This window comes from Struthio camelus, chromosome 31 (assembly GCF_040807025.1).
Source record: "Struthio camelus isolate bStrCam1 chromosome 31, bStrCam1.hap1, whole genome shotgun sequence".
NCBI classification, from domain to species: domain Eukaryota; kingdom Metazoa; phylum Chordata; class Aves; order Struthioniformes; family Struthionidae; genus Struthio; species Struthio camelus.
In genome coordinates, this window is record NC_090972.1 from 3,792,923 (window position 1) to 3,804,961 (window position 12,039).

Genomic DNA, 12,039 nt, shown 5'->3' on the forward strand with positions numbered 1-12,039 from the left:
CACTGCACTGTAAGTATCGAAGTCAGATTTTTTCAAGACGTCACTCAAGACGTGGCATAAATTCCTATTATACCACTAAAGCAGAGGAAAGGAGGGCAGCTGAGCCAGCTCTGGATGCTCACCCGAGTCAGAACGTGGGAAAAGGCAAAAAAACAAGGCCAGCAAAGAAAGAATCGAGTGGCAACGACTCCAGCAAGCAGGAAAGCAGACACCAGCATGGCCATTACTGAGTCTCCACACCTCCCCGTGCTCTGCACTCACCTGTCTCCACCAGAGCTGTAGTGTCCTCCTTGCATCGTGTCCGTATCTAGGTGCGACACCATGTCTAAGCGCTGGTTCATTTTCGCTATGACAGCGTCGGCATTGCCACCACCGGAGGCATCGGGGTTCATGTCAACGTCCGAATTGGCCATTTCCCAGGAGTTGGAAGTTGCCATGCCGTAGCCATAACTGCCCGAGTTATCCTGACCATATCCATAGCCATAATTGTATCCCTCATAACCTGGAATGAAAGAGAGTTGTTCTTATTTCCTATTATACGGCTTAGCTAATGTTTTAATCCGAATTTAGAGGCAAAAATCTCCCTGCCCCAAGCAGTCATCACAGCAAGGGGAATTAAAACAAGTGTGAACTGCTTAAGTCACCAGCATATTTTTAACTGTGGGGACCACTAAGGTTTAAGAGAACAATTTGCTTGTAGAAACCCCATCAAACACAGCAACAATCTATAGTTTTCTCTCTGCCAAAGCATACTTCCATCCAAACAAACCCTCGGACCGGATCTCCACTGCCCTTCTTACAGCAAGAAAACTAGGAGTTGTTCCAGCCACGGGAGACTCATCAGCTAAGTGGCCCTCTCTCACTCTGCCACAAAGATTAAACAGCTGAAACAGCTCTGGAAAATTTTAAGTTGTTTTTGAATTTCAGGAGGCTGAGAAGTACCAAGCCTGCAGGCAGGGCAGTCTAAAAGCTTTGCTGTCACTGCTGGTTGCACCTCAACGCACCTTGTTTCTTCAGAGCAACCATCCTCCTCCTCACCCATCTCCCTCCGCCTCAACCCAGCAGGCTACAAACCGTTCAGCGGAAGGCGCGTGCTAGTGAGCACCGAATGAAAAAGGACTTTCGGGCTAGTGTTGATTTCAAGTGTTTTATAAGAAAAAACAATAGAGAGGTTTCCGTTCTTGCTGAAGAAATCAAAGTGTTACAAATGGGGGGGGGAAACATTGTAGCAACACTACACAAAAGCCTTAGCAAACTTCTGGTTGGTTAAGAAGTAGCCTTTTCTTTTCCTCCTCCTTTACTTGGCTGCTTGCATGTGTGGAGAGGTACGTGCATAGATTATTCTTCTGCAGACCACCTTCTGATGTCTCCCTGACCCTGGATTGTACAGCACAAATTGCTACTAGCTTCACTCAGGTTTCCCAAGTGGCAGAAGTTGGGTTTTTCGGGGGTTGGGGTGGGGGGGGGAAAAGGAGAGATAATACAGCATGTGCCTGCTAGAACAGGTTTTCTGTGCGACAAGTGTCAGTTGCAGGGGTGAAGGAAGCTGTGCCGTTTCCTTCGACAAAAAGGATTTTAAAATAAAAGCGAGCAGTTGCACAGGCAGAACAGTAAGAGGCTGCACAGCCTCTGCGCTGCATCGGAGACAAGGATGGTTCATCACTGACCTCAGCAGATCTCCCTCAGGCTCAGGAAACGCATCTGAGCTGCGAAGTGGAAGCTAACGAATCAGTCCGACAGAAAATTACTCAAGTTTTTAAGTGTACTTGCCTCGGTTCGTCCCAGAGTTCCAGTCTCCATAACCTAGAAAGAGACCAAAAAAAAAAAAAAAAAAAGCTATCAGAGCCAAGCTTAGTGCAATCTCAACATTTGTAGCTGAAGAGATTCCTCTGCTACCCAGCATCTAAAGTCAGCAACACCCTCTAGAGTCCAAGAGGGTCACACCGAACAGTCGAACAGAGCAGGCCGTAACATCGCCCCAGCAACGACAAAAGCAGGACGCGTCACCAGAAGAGCGGCATCCTCGCCCAGCTTCTGAAAAAAGACAGGATTTTACTTTGTGAAGTTCCTGGCATCAAGGGCCGCAAACACCCATCCTGGGGGAGAACAATTTCTGCACCTACAGGAAAAACAGCGGGAAGAGCAACCATCTCACCAGGGAGCTGAGCTTTAGACAAACGCACAGCTTGACCTTGGCCAGGAAAGGAAGGAACCACCGGAGACTCGACGTGCCACAATCCAGCCTTCAACTGACACACATCCTTCACTTCTCGTACCCTCACCGGGCGCTTTTTGTCACACACGTTCCTCTAAGGTCCCACCTGCGACCAGTCAGACTGGGGCCAAACGCACGTTTGCGATCACTTCCAAAGTACGCTTGGCTCCAGCGACTTTCAGTGATGGCTTTTGAAGCGGTTCAAAAAAAGACACTAGATGCCTTTTGGTGCACTCATACCGCGCGTGCCCTCCTCTTCCAGCGCCACTGCTACCGACATGAGTTCCACCACCGAGCACTTTGCGAGCGCAAGTCACGCATTCAGGAGGGCGAGAGAGAGCTCGCATCCCTCGGAAGAAAACCGCTCCGATGAGCGGCTAAGGAGAGGGGACAGAACTCATCAAGAAAGTTGTAAGCTCTTCCCATCGTATCCCAGCTTGGAGTCTCCTGGAGCTGACATTCAGCTGCCCTCGGAGGCAAACAATTTCTTGGTGGGCTCTGCCTCTTTGCCCTTGCAGGAAGCCAGCTGAAAGATGAAGAGACCGGGACGGAAAGACGTCTCCGAGTATCCACAACTGCACGAGGCTGTAGACAAGGCAATCCCATCCCATGCTCTCCGTGATTTGAGGACACTTAAATTCAAGTCTAGACACCATCATCCCAACATTCATTTCGAAACAAGTACGGTTTTGCAAACCGGAGTAACACAAGCACATCATTTCTGCTCACACGAATCCAAACACGCACTACTGCCCTTCAGGAAAGCGATTTTGCTTTGTAGATATTTGTGGTTATCTTTCCCTCCCCAAAATGGAAACTCCCCTTCTCAGAAGGCGGCTATTTTTCCTTCGCCTTCGCTGTTAGGGATGTTGGGCTACAGTAAAAGCCACTCCGAGGAGAAATAGAGTTTATAGGGAACATAGCAGGGAGTGCTTTCATACACGGCAAACCTTTGCCTGCACACACTACTACTTATTACTCCACAGGTGAGCCCAGACGCTGCTCCAAGAGCCAGCAAAAAGAAAGAATAAGCAGGTAAGAAATAAAGAGAAGCAGCAGACACACCACTAACTCAAATTAAATTAGAAAAGAGAGTTACGGATGTAACCTGATTGCTAATGAGAAGCTCCTCTCAATCAGAAGCAGCTAGATTAAGGAAAGAAAATAATCACAGAGAAGCTAATTAAACCAGACGACGGCGATGCCACGTTTTCGATTAAGCAGGAGAGCGTCGCTCGGTGCCGGCTCCTGCCCCGAACGCTTCTCTGCGGAGCGGCCGCGCCGTCGCTCGGCTCCCAGCTCCGCCGGGGTCGTTCGGGGCCGGCAAAGGTCGCGCCGGCTCCCGAAACCGCTCCGCATCGCCGCTCCGTTCAGCATCCGTGTGGTTTCCAGGGATGGCCCGGGACAAGGCGGCTTTTAGAGGGGGCTTTTGGGGGGGGGGGGGGGATTTGGGCCAACGCTTAGGACAGGCTCGCAGCTAGGGAAAAGCTGAGGTGAATGTCAACGTTTGGGCCCAACGGGGGGGGGTTAGGGCAGACCCGGCCCGAAGGCCGGCGCTGCGGCGGGGGTGGCAGCAGCCCCCAGCGCCCGCCGGTCCCAGCCCTCCCGATGGGGGGGGGGCACCGGGCTGAGCCCGGTGACGGCTCGACCCGCTGCAAACGCAGCGATAAACCCGAATCACGGCGAGCAGCTGCCCACCGGGACGGGCCACGGGTCCGGCTGACAAACCCACCCGAGAACGCGGAGCGGCGCTAAGAGCCCGGCCGCTTCCCGCAGCGCCTCTCCCGGGAGCGGGGGGGGGCGCCCAGGCCCGCGGTGCCGCCTCAGTCACGGCCCCACCGGCACCGGCGCCCGCCGCGGCGAGGCCGCGCCCGCCCAGGAGCCGCCCCGCCGCTACAACGGAGCGCCGTGACCCCCGCCGGGCCGCCCCGCCCGCCGCCATCTTGTCCCGCCGCCCCTCACCTGAGTAGCTCATGATGGCGGCGCCGCTGCCGGCCGCCGCCTCCTGCGCGAGACGGTAACGGCGGCGCGCGGGCCCCGCCTCCCGACCCCATTGGCCGCGCGGCCCCGCCTCCCCCGGTCTCATTGGTCGGCTCGCCCCGCGCGGCCCGCCCCCGCGCCGCGGGCATTGGCTGCGCCTCCCTCGGGCTCGCGTGTTCCATTGGCTGCCGGCGGCCGTCGCTCACCGCCTCCCTTACATTCCATAGGGCGCCCTCGGTGTCAATCGGCCACCGCCTCGGCGCCCAGTGGCGGGCGCGCATGGCCATCGGATGGGCGCTGGCTGCTCATTGGCCATGGGTCGGCTGCTTCCTCAATGGCCCCGGCGAGGCCGAGCGATGATTGGATGTCACGACTGTCAACTCACCGGAAGGCGTGGCCATCACCGCGATAGCCTCTGATTGGCCAGCCGCGACAGGGGAAGGCCCAATGGCGAGACAGCTCCGCCTCGAGGCTCCAGCGCCATAGCAGCACCCTCCCCTCTACGGGCTCCCAGGCAGGACACACCTCACGGGAGGGCGCCGCTACGGCGCCGCACGAGGGCCAAGGCATCGCTCCGCCCCTCCGCCTCGCTGCCATTGGCTGCGCCCGGCGAAGCTCCTCCCCTGCCCGAACCCGCGCGACCAACCCGCGGGCGGGTGGAAGGGCGCGCGCGCGCGCCCCCGCGCGGCGGGGAGGGGCGCGCGCGGCTGCGACAGCAGCGGAGCGCCGGCGGGAGCGCGCGCAGCGCCGCGCACACCCGCACCGGGCACGGATCGCGTGGGCGCGCAGAGCTGGGCCAGCGCCCGAGCACACGCGTGTGCCCGCACCCGCCCGGGTCCCGTGCTCCTCCTCCCCCCCACCCCGGCCCCGACTCAAAAACGCTGCAGGCCGCTCCGTTTCCAGAAGAGTTTAATCTAATGTACATATTCCCGGGTACATGAATAACCAGAATATGCCCCATGAAAAAAGAAAAAAAAAAAAAAAGAAAAAAGAAAAAAAAAATTTACAGTTAAAAGGTAAATTCCCTCCGAGCCGCGCTCCAAGCTCGGGCCTTCAAATAAAAATGAACGCTCCTTATTTCTACCCAAAACTAGAGTTAAAAAAGTCAAGGGCGGGAGGGGAGGGAGGGCTACGCAGCTAGACATAAAAAGCAACGGTGAGCGGGGCGGTGCGGGATGGGGGGGGGGGGCAAAAAAATTTTTAAAAAGGGCCCAATCCTCCCGCTCCGGCCCGGGAAAGCAACTGGAGAAGTTGCCTTTCCGTCCCCCCCTCCCCGCTCCCGTCGCCTCCCCGGCCTGGCTCGATCCTGCTGGAGCAAATCCCACCGAAAAAGCAGCGCTGGGAAAACGGGACGGAGCGGATGCCGCGAGACGGGCGCGAAGCCACGATTGCCGCGTAACGCGGGAAGGGAACCGGCGGCGGGTTTTCTTTCAGGCCGGAGGAAAAAAAGGGGGAGGACGGGCAACATGCAACCCGGTAACAACGGACTCCGACACCTACGTGAACTAAATTCATCGTCGCCTCCAGGCGATTCGAATATACATTAACTCTAGGGCCATATACAAATCCACAACGCTCACCCGACGGAGCCGCTGGGCCCGGCGCGACCTTCTCTTTTCCCGCTCTGCTTCCCCCCTGCCCCCGCCTGAACCACCAAGAGCAAAAAAACAAAAACAAAAATAAAAAAAAAATAAATCAAAAGAAACCGCAGCTCGCTGGCGAAGTCTTTGGATTAAACCGGCTTCGGCGCCGACGGGAGAGAAAGCGCCTCCATCCTGGCTCCGTCTCCCCCTTCCCGGCCGGGAAAGGAGCCTCGACGTCCTACCCGCCGGCAGCGAGATGCGACGGCACCGGTTCCTCGCACCTTCCCGGCGGCTCCCGGGCAGAGTCCGATCTCCGACAGCCGCGACAAGGGTTCGGCTTGTTCCGTGTAGTGCTTGTGGCTGGGGCCTCCCCGGCCCCGGTTACTGGCGGAGCAAGGTGGGAAAAGCCGTGCGCTGGCCGGCGGCAGGGAAGGCTCCGGAGCTCGCGGATCCAAGGCAGCGATTCCCCGGGCGGCGGGGTGGGGTGAGGTGAGGGATGCGGCGGGGGGGGGGTGGGGGGGGGAGCGAACCGGCTACGGCGGGGCAGCTACGGTCGCTGCGCGGAGGGGAAGACGCGCGGGAAGGAGGAAGGGCGCCGCGCTCTTCGGGCCGGCTCCGTCACCCAGCCTCGGCTGCGGCTCCGTTTTACTGAGCCTCGGCCACGGCGGGCGCTTCGGCGGCCGGGGGTTCGCCCCGCAGCGGGTCCGCTTTGGAGAAATTCATTTCCAGGATGTGTCGCTGCAGGTGCCGTACCCATTCCTCCTGGATGGAGAGGGGACCCTGGAACTCCACCTCGCAGAACCTGCGGGGACAACGGCGTCAGCCCGGCAGCCGGGGCACGAAACGCCGCCCCGGCCACGTCCTTTCACCCCTCTTCGCTCGCTCCCTGACGGGTGACACCCAGGATGGCACCGAAAGAGGCAACCGTCAGCCATGTGGCCCAATGAGCCTGGCAGCGCTGGGAGGAGGGAAAGGAAACGCTCCGGCTGCGGCAAAGAGCAGCTCCGGCGGCTGCCGGCTGCAGGATAGGACCCCCCCCCCAGCTGCCTCCCCGGCGCCGACGTACCTGCACTTGAGGGTGTAGATGTTCCCCACGAACTTCACCAGGGAGGTCTGCGGCGGGCGGGGGACGAGCGAAGGCACCGGCCTCATGCGCGGCGGCGGCTGGCGCGTCTCCTCCATCTTCTGCTGGAAGTCGGCCGCCTCGTCCTCCCGGCGCAGCGGGGCGTCCAGGGGCCTGGCTTGCCTGCGCTCGAACTCTAGGGAGGGAGAGGAGGGTTCAGGCGGCGGCGGCGGGGGACGCCGGCCTCGCGCTACGTCCCCCGGCGCGACCTCTCCGCTCTCAGCGGACGCAGGGAGCGGCCCCCGCTCATCTCCCGCCGACGGGAGCTGGGTGTGTGGGGAGGGTCTCGGCTAGAGACCGTCAGGCAGACGGGACGGGGCAGGGTTCCTGGTGCTCCACCAGCTCCCTCGGGGCGCTGGAGACCCCCTCTGCCCTCTTCCTGGCTGGCTCCCAACTCACTGTGGATGTTCGGGCGCTGATGCTCCTCCACCTTCACCAGCGAGAGGGGGGAGGTGACCACGGGCCGCTCACCGCTGCTTCCCCCGTCCAGGAGCTTGGCGGGCTCGCCGTGCGCCAGGTCCGCCGGCAGCCCTTTGCCGAGCAGGGCCACGCCGCCGGGCTGCAGGCTCAGGGGCAGGCGGCGAGCGCCGTCGTGGTCGCGGGCGTGCGCCGAGTTGCGAAACTTCTTGGCGAAGGGCCGGCCGCCCTGGATGTAGCTGCGGTAGGCGCCCGCTTTCTGGGGCCGGTGGCGGATCCACTCGCTGAGCGTCTCGATGGGCGAGCCGTTGACGCACCACTCGGTCACGCCGAACTGCCGCAGGTGAGCCCGCGCGTGGCTGGCCAGCGCCTTGCGGTTCTCGAAGTAGAGGCCGCACAGCTCGCAGCAGGCTTCGCTGGCTGCGGGCACCGGGGGCAGGGGGTGAGCGGCGGCACGGCGCGGACCGGGGCCCCCTTGCCGCCTCTCGCGTCCCTCCCCACCCTGCGCAAAGCTCCGGACGGAGTCAGGTCCTCCCGCCGCGGCGTTTGCAGCCGCTGGAGGAGCGGCGGGATGGAAAGTCCCCATCTTTTGCGACGCAGATGAGCTCCAGGAAGGAGCTTTCCCCGGGGACCGGTTAACCCGGAGCGTCCGGCTGCTCCACCCTGCGTCTTCAGCCTGATGCCACCCCTCCTCTCCCCGGACCCCGCCGGGCTGCCCGGCGGCGACACCCGGAGCAAGGAGCCCTCCGCAACTCGCTCCCGACTTCCGAACGCCAAACAGGCGGCCCGACGGGCAACAACCCCGGCGTCCGGCCTCTTGGGGCTGCACCGCTCGCCTCCCCCCCAGCCTCACTTACACGAGTGCGCCGGCTTGTCGTGCAGGGCCTTGGTTTTGAAGGGCAGCTCGGTCTGGATGTACGCTTTGTGCTTCATCTCGCCGTGGGCGCCCAGGCGGTCGTCCTGCAGCGGCCGCTTGGTAGCCAACGGCGTCAGGAAGCCGCCCTGGGGCTTGCTGGTGAGCGGCGACAGCGAGATCTCCCGGCTCACGCTGGAGCCGCCGGGGTTGGGTTTCCCCGTCCGGCCGCCCAGGGGAGGCAGGCCCATGGCCGACAGCATTTTCCCAGGGGATTTGGGGTCCGTCCCCTCCTCCCCCAAGGACTTGGGGGGCTCGATGCTGGAAGCGTGAGGTTCCTTCTTGATGACGCAAGGCTTGGACTTCTTCTTGAGGATCTCCCGCAGCGTGTCGATGGGCGAGCCGTTGACGGACCACTCAGTCACCCCCATCTGCCGGAGGTGGGAACGCGCGTGGCTCGACAGCCCTTTGCGGTTCTCGAAGTACTCGCCGCAGAACTCGCAGCGGATGTCTCGCACCGGGTCGGCTCGGGAAGCTGTGCGGAGGGAGAGAGACGGCGGCGTCGGGGAGAGAAGGACTCTGCGCGCACCCGTCCCGACGGCAGCGTGGGAGCCCCCATCTCTCCCCTCGGAGGGGCCAATGGCCAAAGGTGCTGATCCACCAGGACCCTCCCGCCTGGCCCTAAAGCACCTACCTGGTGGCTGCATGACCAGGGAGAGGGCTCAGCCCCCATCTCAGTGAGAGATGGACCTCTGCGTCCCCGTCCCCTCCCCAGCCGCAAGGGAGCCAAGTCCCACTCAGCCCGCAGGCAGGGGAAGGCTGCCACCAGGCACTTACAGAGGTTCAGGGGAGACATTTCCTCCCGCGGGGACCAGGCTCGGTCGGATGGGTGGGGGTCTCCGTGGAGACCTCCCGACATCATCTCGCGCTTGATTTCCACCCTTAGCTGGTCTTGTTTGAGCTTCTTCTGCAACGAGGGAGGAGAAAGGCCTGGAAACATCTTCCGGGCAGTGGGAGGTGGAGACGAGGTAGGAGACTGCCCCATGGGGCTGCCTGGCTGCTGGACCTTCTTGGCAATGGTGGGGATGTGAAGCTCTCCGGGACCGCGAGGCTCCAGGGACCCCACACTGCCCAAGAGGCTCTTGGCCATGGCTTTTTGCCCGGGGCCCGAGGGGTTGGAGGCGCCGCTCCGAGGCTGGGCTCTGCGCTTGAGGATCTCCCGCAGCGTGTCGATGGGCGAGCCGTTGACGTACCACTCGGTCACCCCCATCTGCCGGAGGTGGGAGCGCGCGTGGCTCGACAGCCCCTTGCGGTTCTCGAAGTACTCGCCGCAGAACTCGCAGCGGATGTCTCGCACCGGCTCCGACCCCGAAGCTGCAACGTAAGAGAGACCCGAGTTTGAGCGCGGTCACCCCAGCCGGCCGAGACGGGCAGGCAGACACGCAGGACAGACGGATGCAGCCCAGCAGCACCGGGACGCCAGCGAGAACCGGGAAAAGCCCAAAGCCAACGCGGCGGCTGATACGAAGCCGATCCCTGACCCAACTCGGAAGCGAGCGGCCTCAAACCGTCGTGCGATCTCCCAGGAGAGCACTACAGCGGGTAGGGGAAGCTCGACGCCTCCCCGGCGGGGCTGAAGGAAGAGCCGTGCTCCATAAGCCTGGGGATAACACGCTCGCTCGCGTCCTCGGCCTGCGCGTGCATCGGGAAAGGTGAGCTCTGCTCATGCCGCAGCATCCGAGCGCTGCTGCCGTGCGGAGGAGTCCAGCGGGAAGGGGAAAGGGCCTCAGATGAAGACACGTTCCCGGTGCCCGGCCAAGCGCCGTGCACCTAAAACCGAGCGCGGTCCTGCTAATCCCAGCGACCTGCAAACGCGGCGCCGCCTCAGCCCTTTTCCCAAAGGTCTTGCCCACGGCACGACCCGGGAATTGCCAATTCTCGGCCCGTTTCCAAGGCCGGAGAGGAGGAACGCGAAGCGGGACGAGAGTTTTGCCACCAGAAGCAAGCTGCGGTCCGAGCCATGCAACGGCCTGGAGGGAAACGCTTAGCGGCCAGCGGCGAGACTTACGCGCTCTGCGACGGGCTGCTTTCGGGATCAGCAGCCCGGCGGCGTTTGCCCGCCAGCTCACGGAGGAGCGCGCACCACTTAACCGGTCCCTGTCTGCCCTCCCTCGGGGAAGGGAGAAGGCCCCCCCGCTTGCTGCGTTGGCACAGGGGTGGAAATCGAGACAGATCCCTGCCCGGAAGAGGGGTTAGACCATGCCACCGGCCATGGGCCTGTTGGCCTGAATCCATGGAACGAGGGAGACCTCGGACAGACCGGATAATTTCAGGGCGAGACAAGACCAGCACGTGCAGGACTTCCCAGGCGCTTTCAGGCACCGAGCCGTACCGCGTGGCCGTCCCTGCCCGCTGAGGAAGGAACGGTGGCAGCAGACGGCACACAGGGGAGAGCGGAGCAAGAAGATGCTCAAGAAGGATTTTTATAGGAGGAGGAACAGAAGGGAACGTGGGCAGGAGGCTCGTTTAATCCCTGCCGCGGCCTAACGGAAGCGTTAACGGGCCGGCTGGATTTCCCGGCGCCGTGTGAGCGAGGCTGGGAAGGGCGAGGGGCAGGGAGAGGAAGCAGCGACGAGAAGGGACCTACAGATGTTGAGCGGAGGCATCGCAGCATCCGAAGCCCAGTAGGCGCTGGAAGAAAGACCCTGTTCACCGCGCAGACTGGCCCCAGCCGACAGCCGGTGCCCCTGCGGCTTCGGTTTCTTGGCCGGCGGAGGGGAAGGAGGTAGGAGATCTGCTGATTCTTTGCGCAAAGGCCGCGGTGGGAGTGGTGGCTTCGTATCTGCCGTGGGAGCCGCTGCAGCTGGGCTCTTAGAGCTGGGCTTATGGGGGCTCCCAGCCTCCCCTAACGGTTTCCTCTCGCTAGGGAGGAGGGAGGCCAGGCGGCTTTTGAAGTCTTCGCTTTTGATGAGGTCATTTAAAACATCAATTGGCGATCCTTTAGCATCTGGGTCATCCACTCCCAGGTGTCTCAGGTGGGCTCTAGCGTGACTGGACAAGCCCTTTCTGGTTTCAAACCAGGCGCCACATAACTGGCAGTCAATGTCTTTGCCCGAGTCACTATCTACAGCTGCGGAAAGAAAACACATTCATCATAATACGTACGGTCACTGAGGAGCGCGTCCGGCGAGCACCACTTGCACCCTGCCTGACCGGCCAGCGATGAGGTTTTCTGCTCCTACGGCCTCATTAACGGGCAGCCCTAACCGAGAGGAATTACGACGCTGGCCAAGAGCGAGGGGCAAACTGCTTCGCCGTCATTACCCACTGGTGAGCGGAGAGCGCGCAACGGCTGCCTTTAAAAGGCTTCAAGAAACGTGACAGAGCAGCCACGATATTTTTCTGTCTGCCGATCGAGGAGCGGCGCCTGGAGAGCATCCTGCAAACCTACGGGCGCAGCTAAAGGCTTCCCCGCAAGCTGCCAAGCAGCTGGCGTCGCGGGAAGCGCCAGCCCCGGCTCTTGGAAGCTGTCAGAAAGTGGCAATGCTGGAGAGCTTCAAGTTGGGAAAAGCAAGACGCTACCCAGCACGGAGTGACTTTATGGCCCTACGGCTCCAAAAAGAGCAACAAGAAGCCTTGCGGATTTAGCGAATCCCCAGCCTCCGGGATTTGAGAGACTTTGGGTCGTAAAGCTGCACTTGGCACTTCTGGTACGAGGGAAGGACCAAACGCAGCAAACACCAGGACACTTTCATCCAAGCCTGCTTTGCAACCGGAAACGACTCCGAACACAGTATGATTTCTAAAGGGAACCGTCCTAGGAGCCTGGCAATTTCCACAGCGCGCAAGGTCTGTCCCATGTACACAC

The 12,039-nt window shown here is 61.3% G+C and overlaps 2 protein-coding genes across 14 annotated transcripts in view; both read right to left on the reverse strand.

Annotated features, from left to right (window-relative positions):
* AKAP8L (A-kinase anchoring protein 8 like) overlaps positions 1-4,766 on the reverse strand; it is a 14,996-nt gene extending 10,230 nt beyond the window's left edge. The window contains exons 1-3 of one of the 3 annotated variants that reach the window (XM_068923038.1): positions 4,581-4,766; positions 1,771-1,803; positions 262-502 (exon numbers count right to left, since the gene is read on the reverse strand). In XM_068923038.1, the coding sequence (XP_068779139.1) occupies positions 262-502; positions 1,771-1,803; positions 4,581-4,596 (290 nt within the window). In that variant the 5' untranslated portion in view covers positions 4,597-4,766. Of the gene's footprint in view, positions 1-261; positions 503-1,770; positions 1,804-1,896; positions 1,919-4,177; positions 4,317-4,580 lie in introns of those variants that run through there. The other 2 variants (XM_068923037.1, XM_068923039.1) reach the window with 2 other exon arrangements.
* Positions 4,767-5,617: 851 nt separating this feature from the next.
* The window catches only part of WIZ (WIZ zinc finger), a 62,965-nt gene continuing 56,543 nt past the window's right edge, over positions 5,618-12,039 (reverse strand). For 8 of the 11 annotated variants that reach the window (XM_068922969.1, XM_068922968.1, XM_068922974.1 and 5 more), the window contains 6 exons: positions 10,819-11,301; positions 9,009-9,545; positions 8,176-8,706; positions 7,301-7,738; positions 6,845-7,037; positions 5,618-6,580 (listed from right to left, as the gene is read on the reverse strand). In XM_068922969.1, coding sequence (XP_068779070.1) covers positions 6,424-6,580; positions 6,845-7,037; positions 7,301-7,738; positions 8,176-8,706; positions 9,009-9,545; positions 10,819-11,301 — 2,339 coding nt within the window. In that variant the 3' untranslated portion in view covers positions 5,618-6,423. The remainder of the gene's footprint in view (positions 6,581-6,844; positions 7,038-7,300; positions 7,739-8,175; positions 8,707-9,008; positions 9,546-10,818; positions 11,302-12,039) is intronic. The other 3 variants (XM_068922973.1, XM_068922971.1, XM_068922970.1) reach the window with 2 other exon arrangements.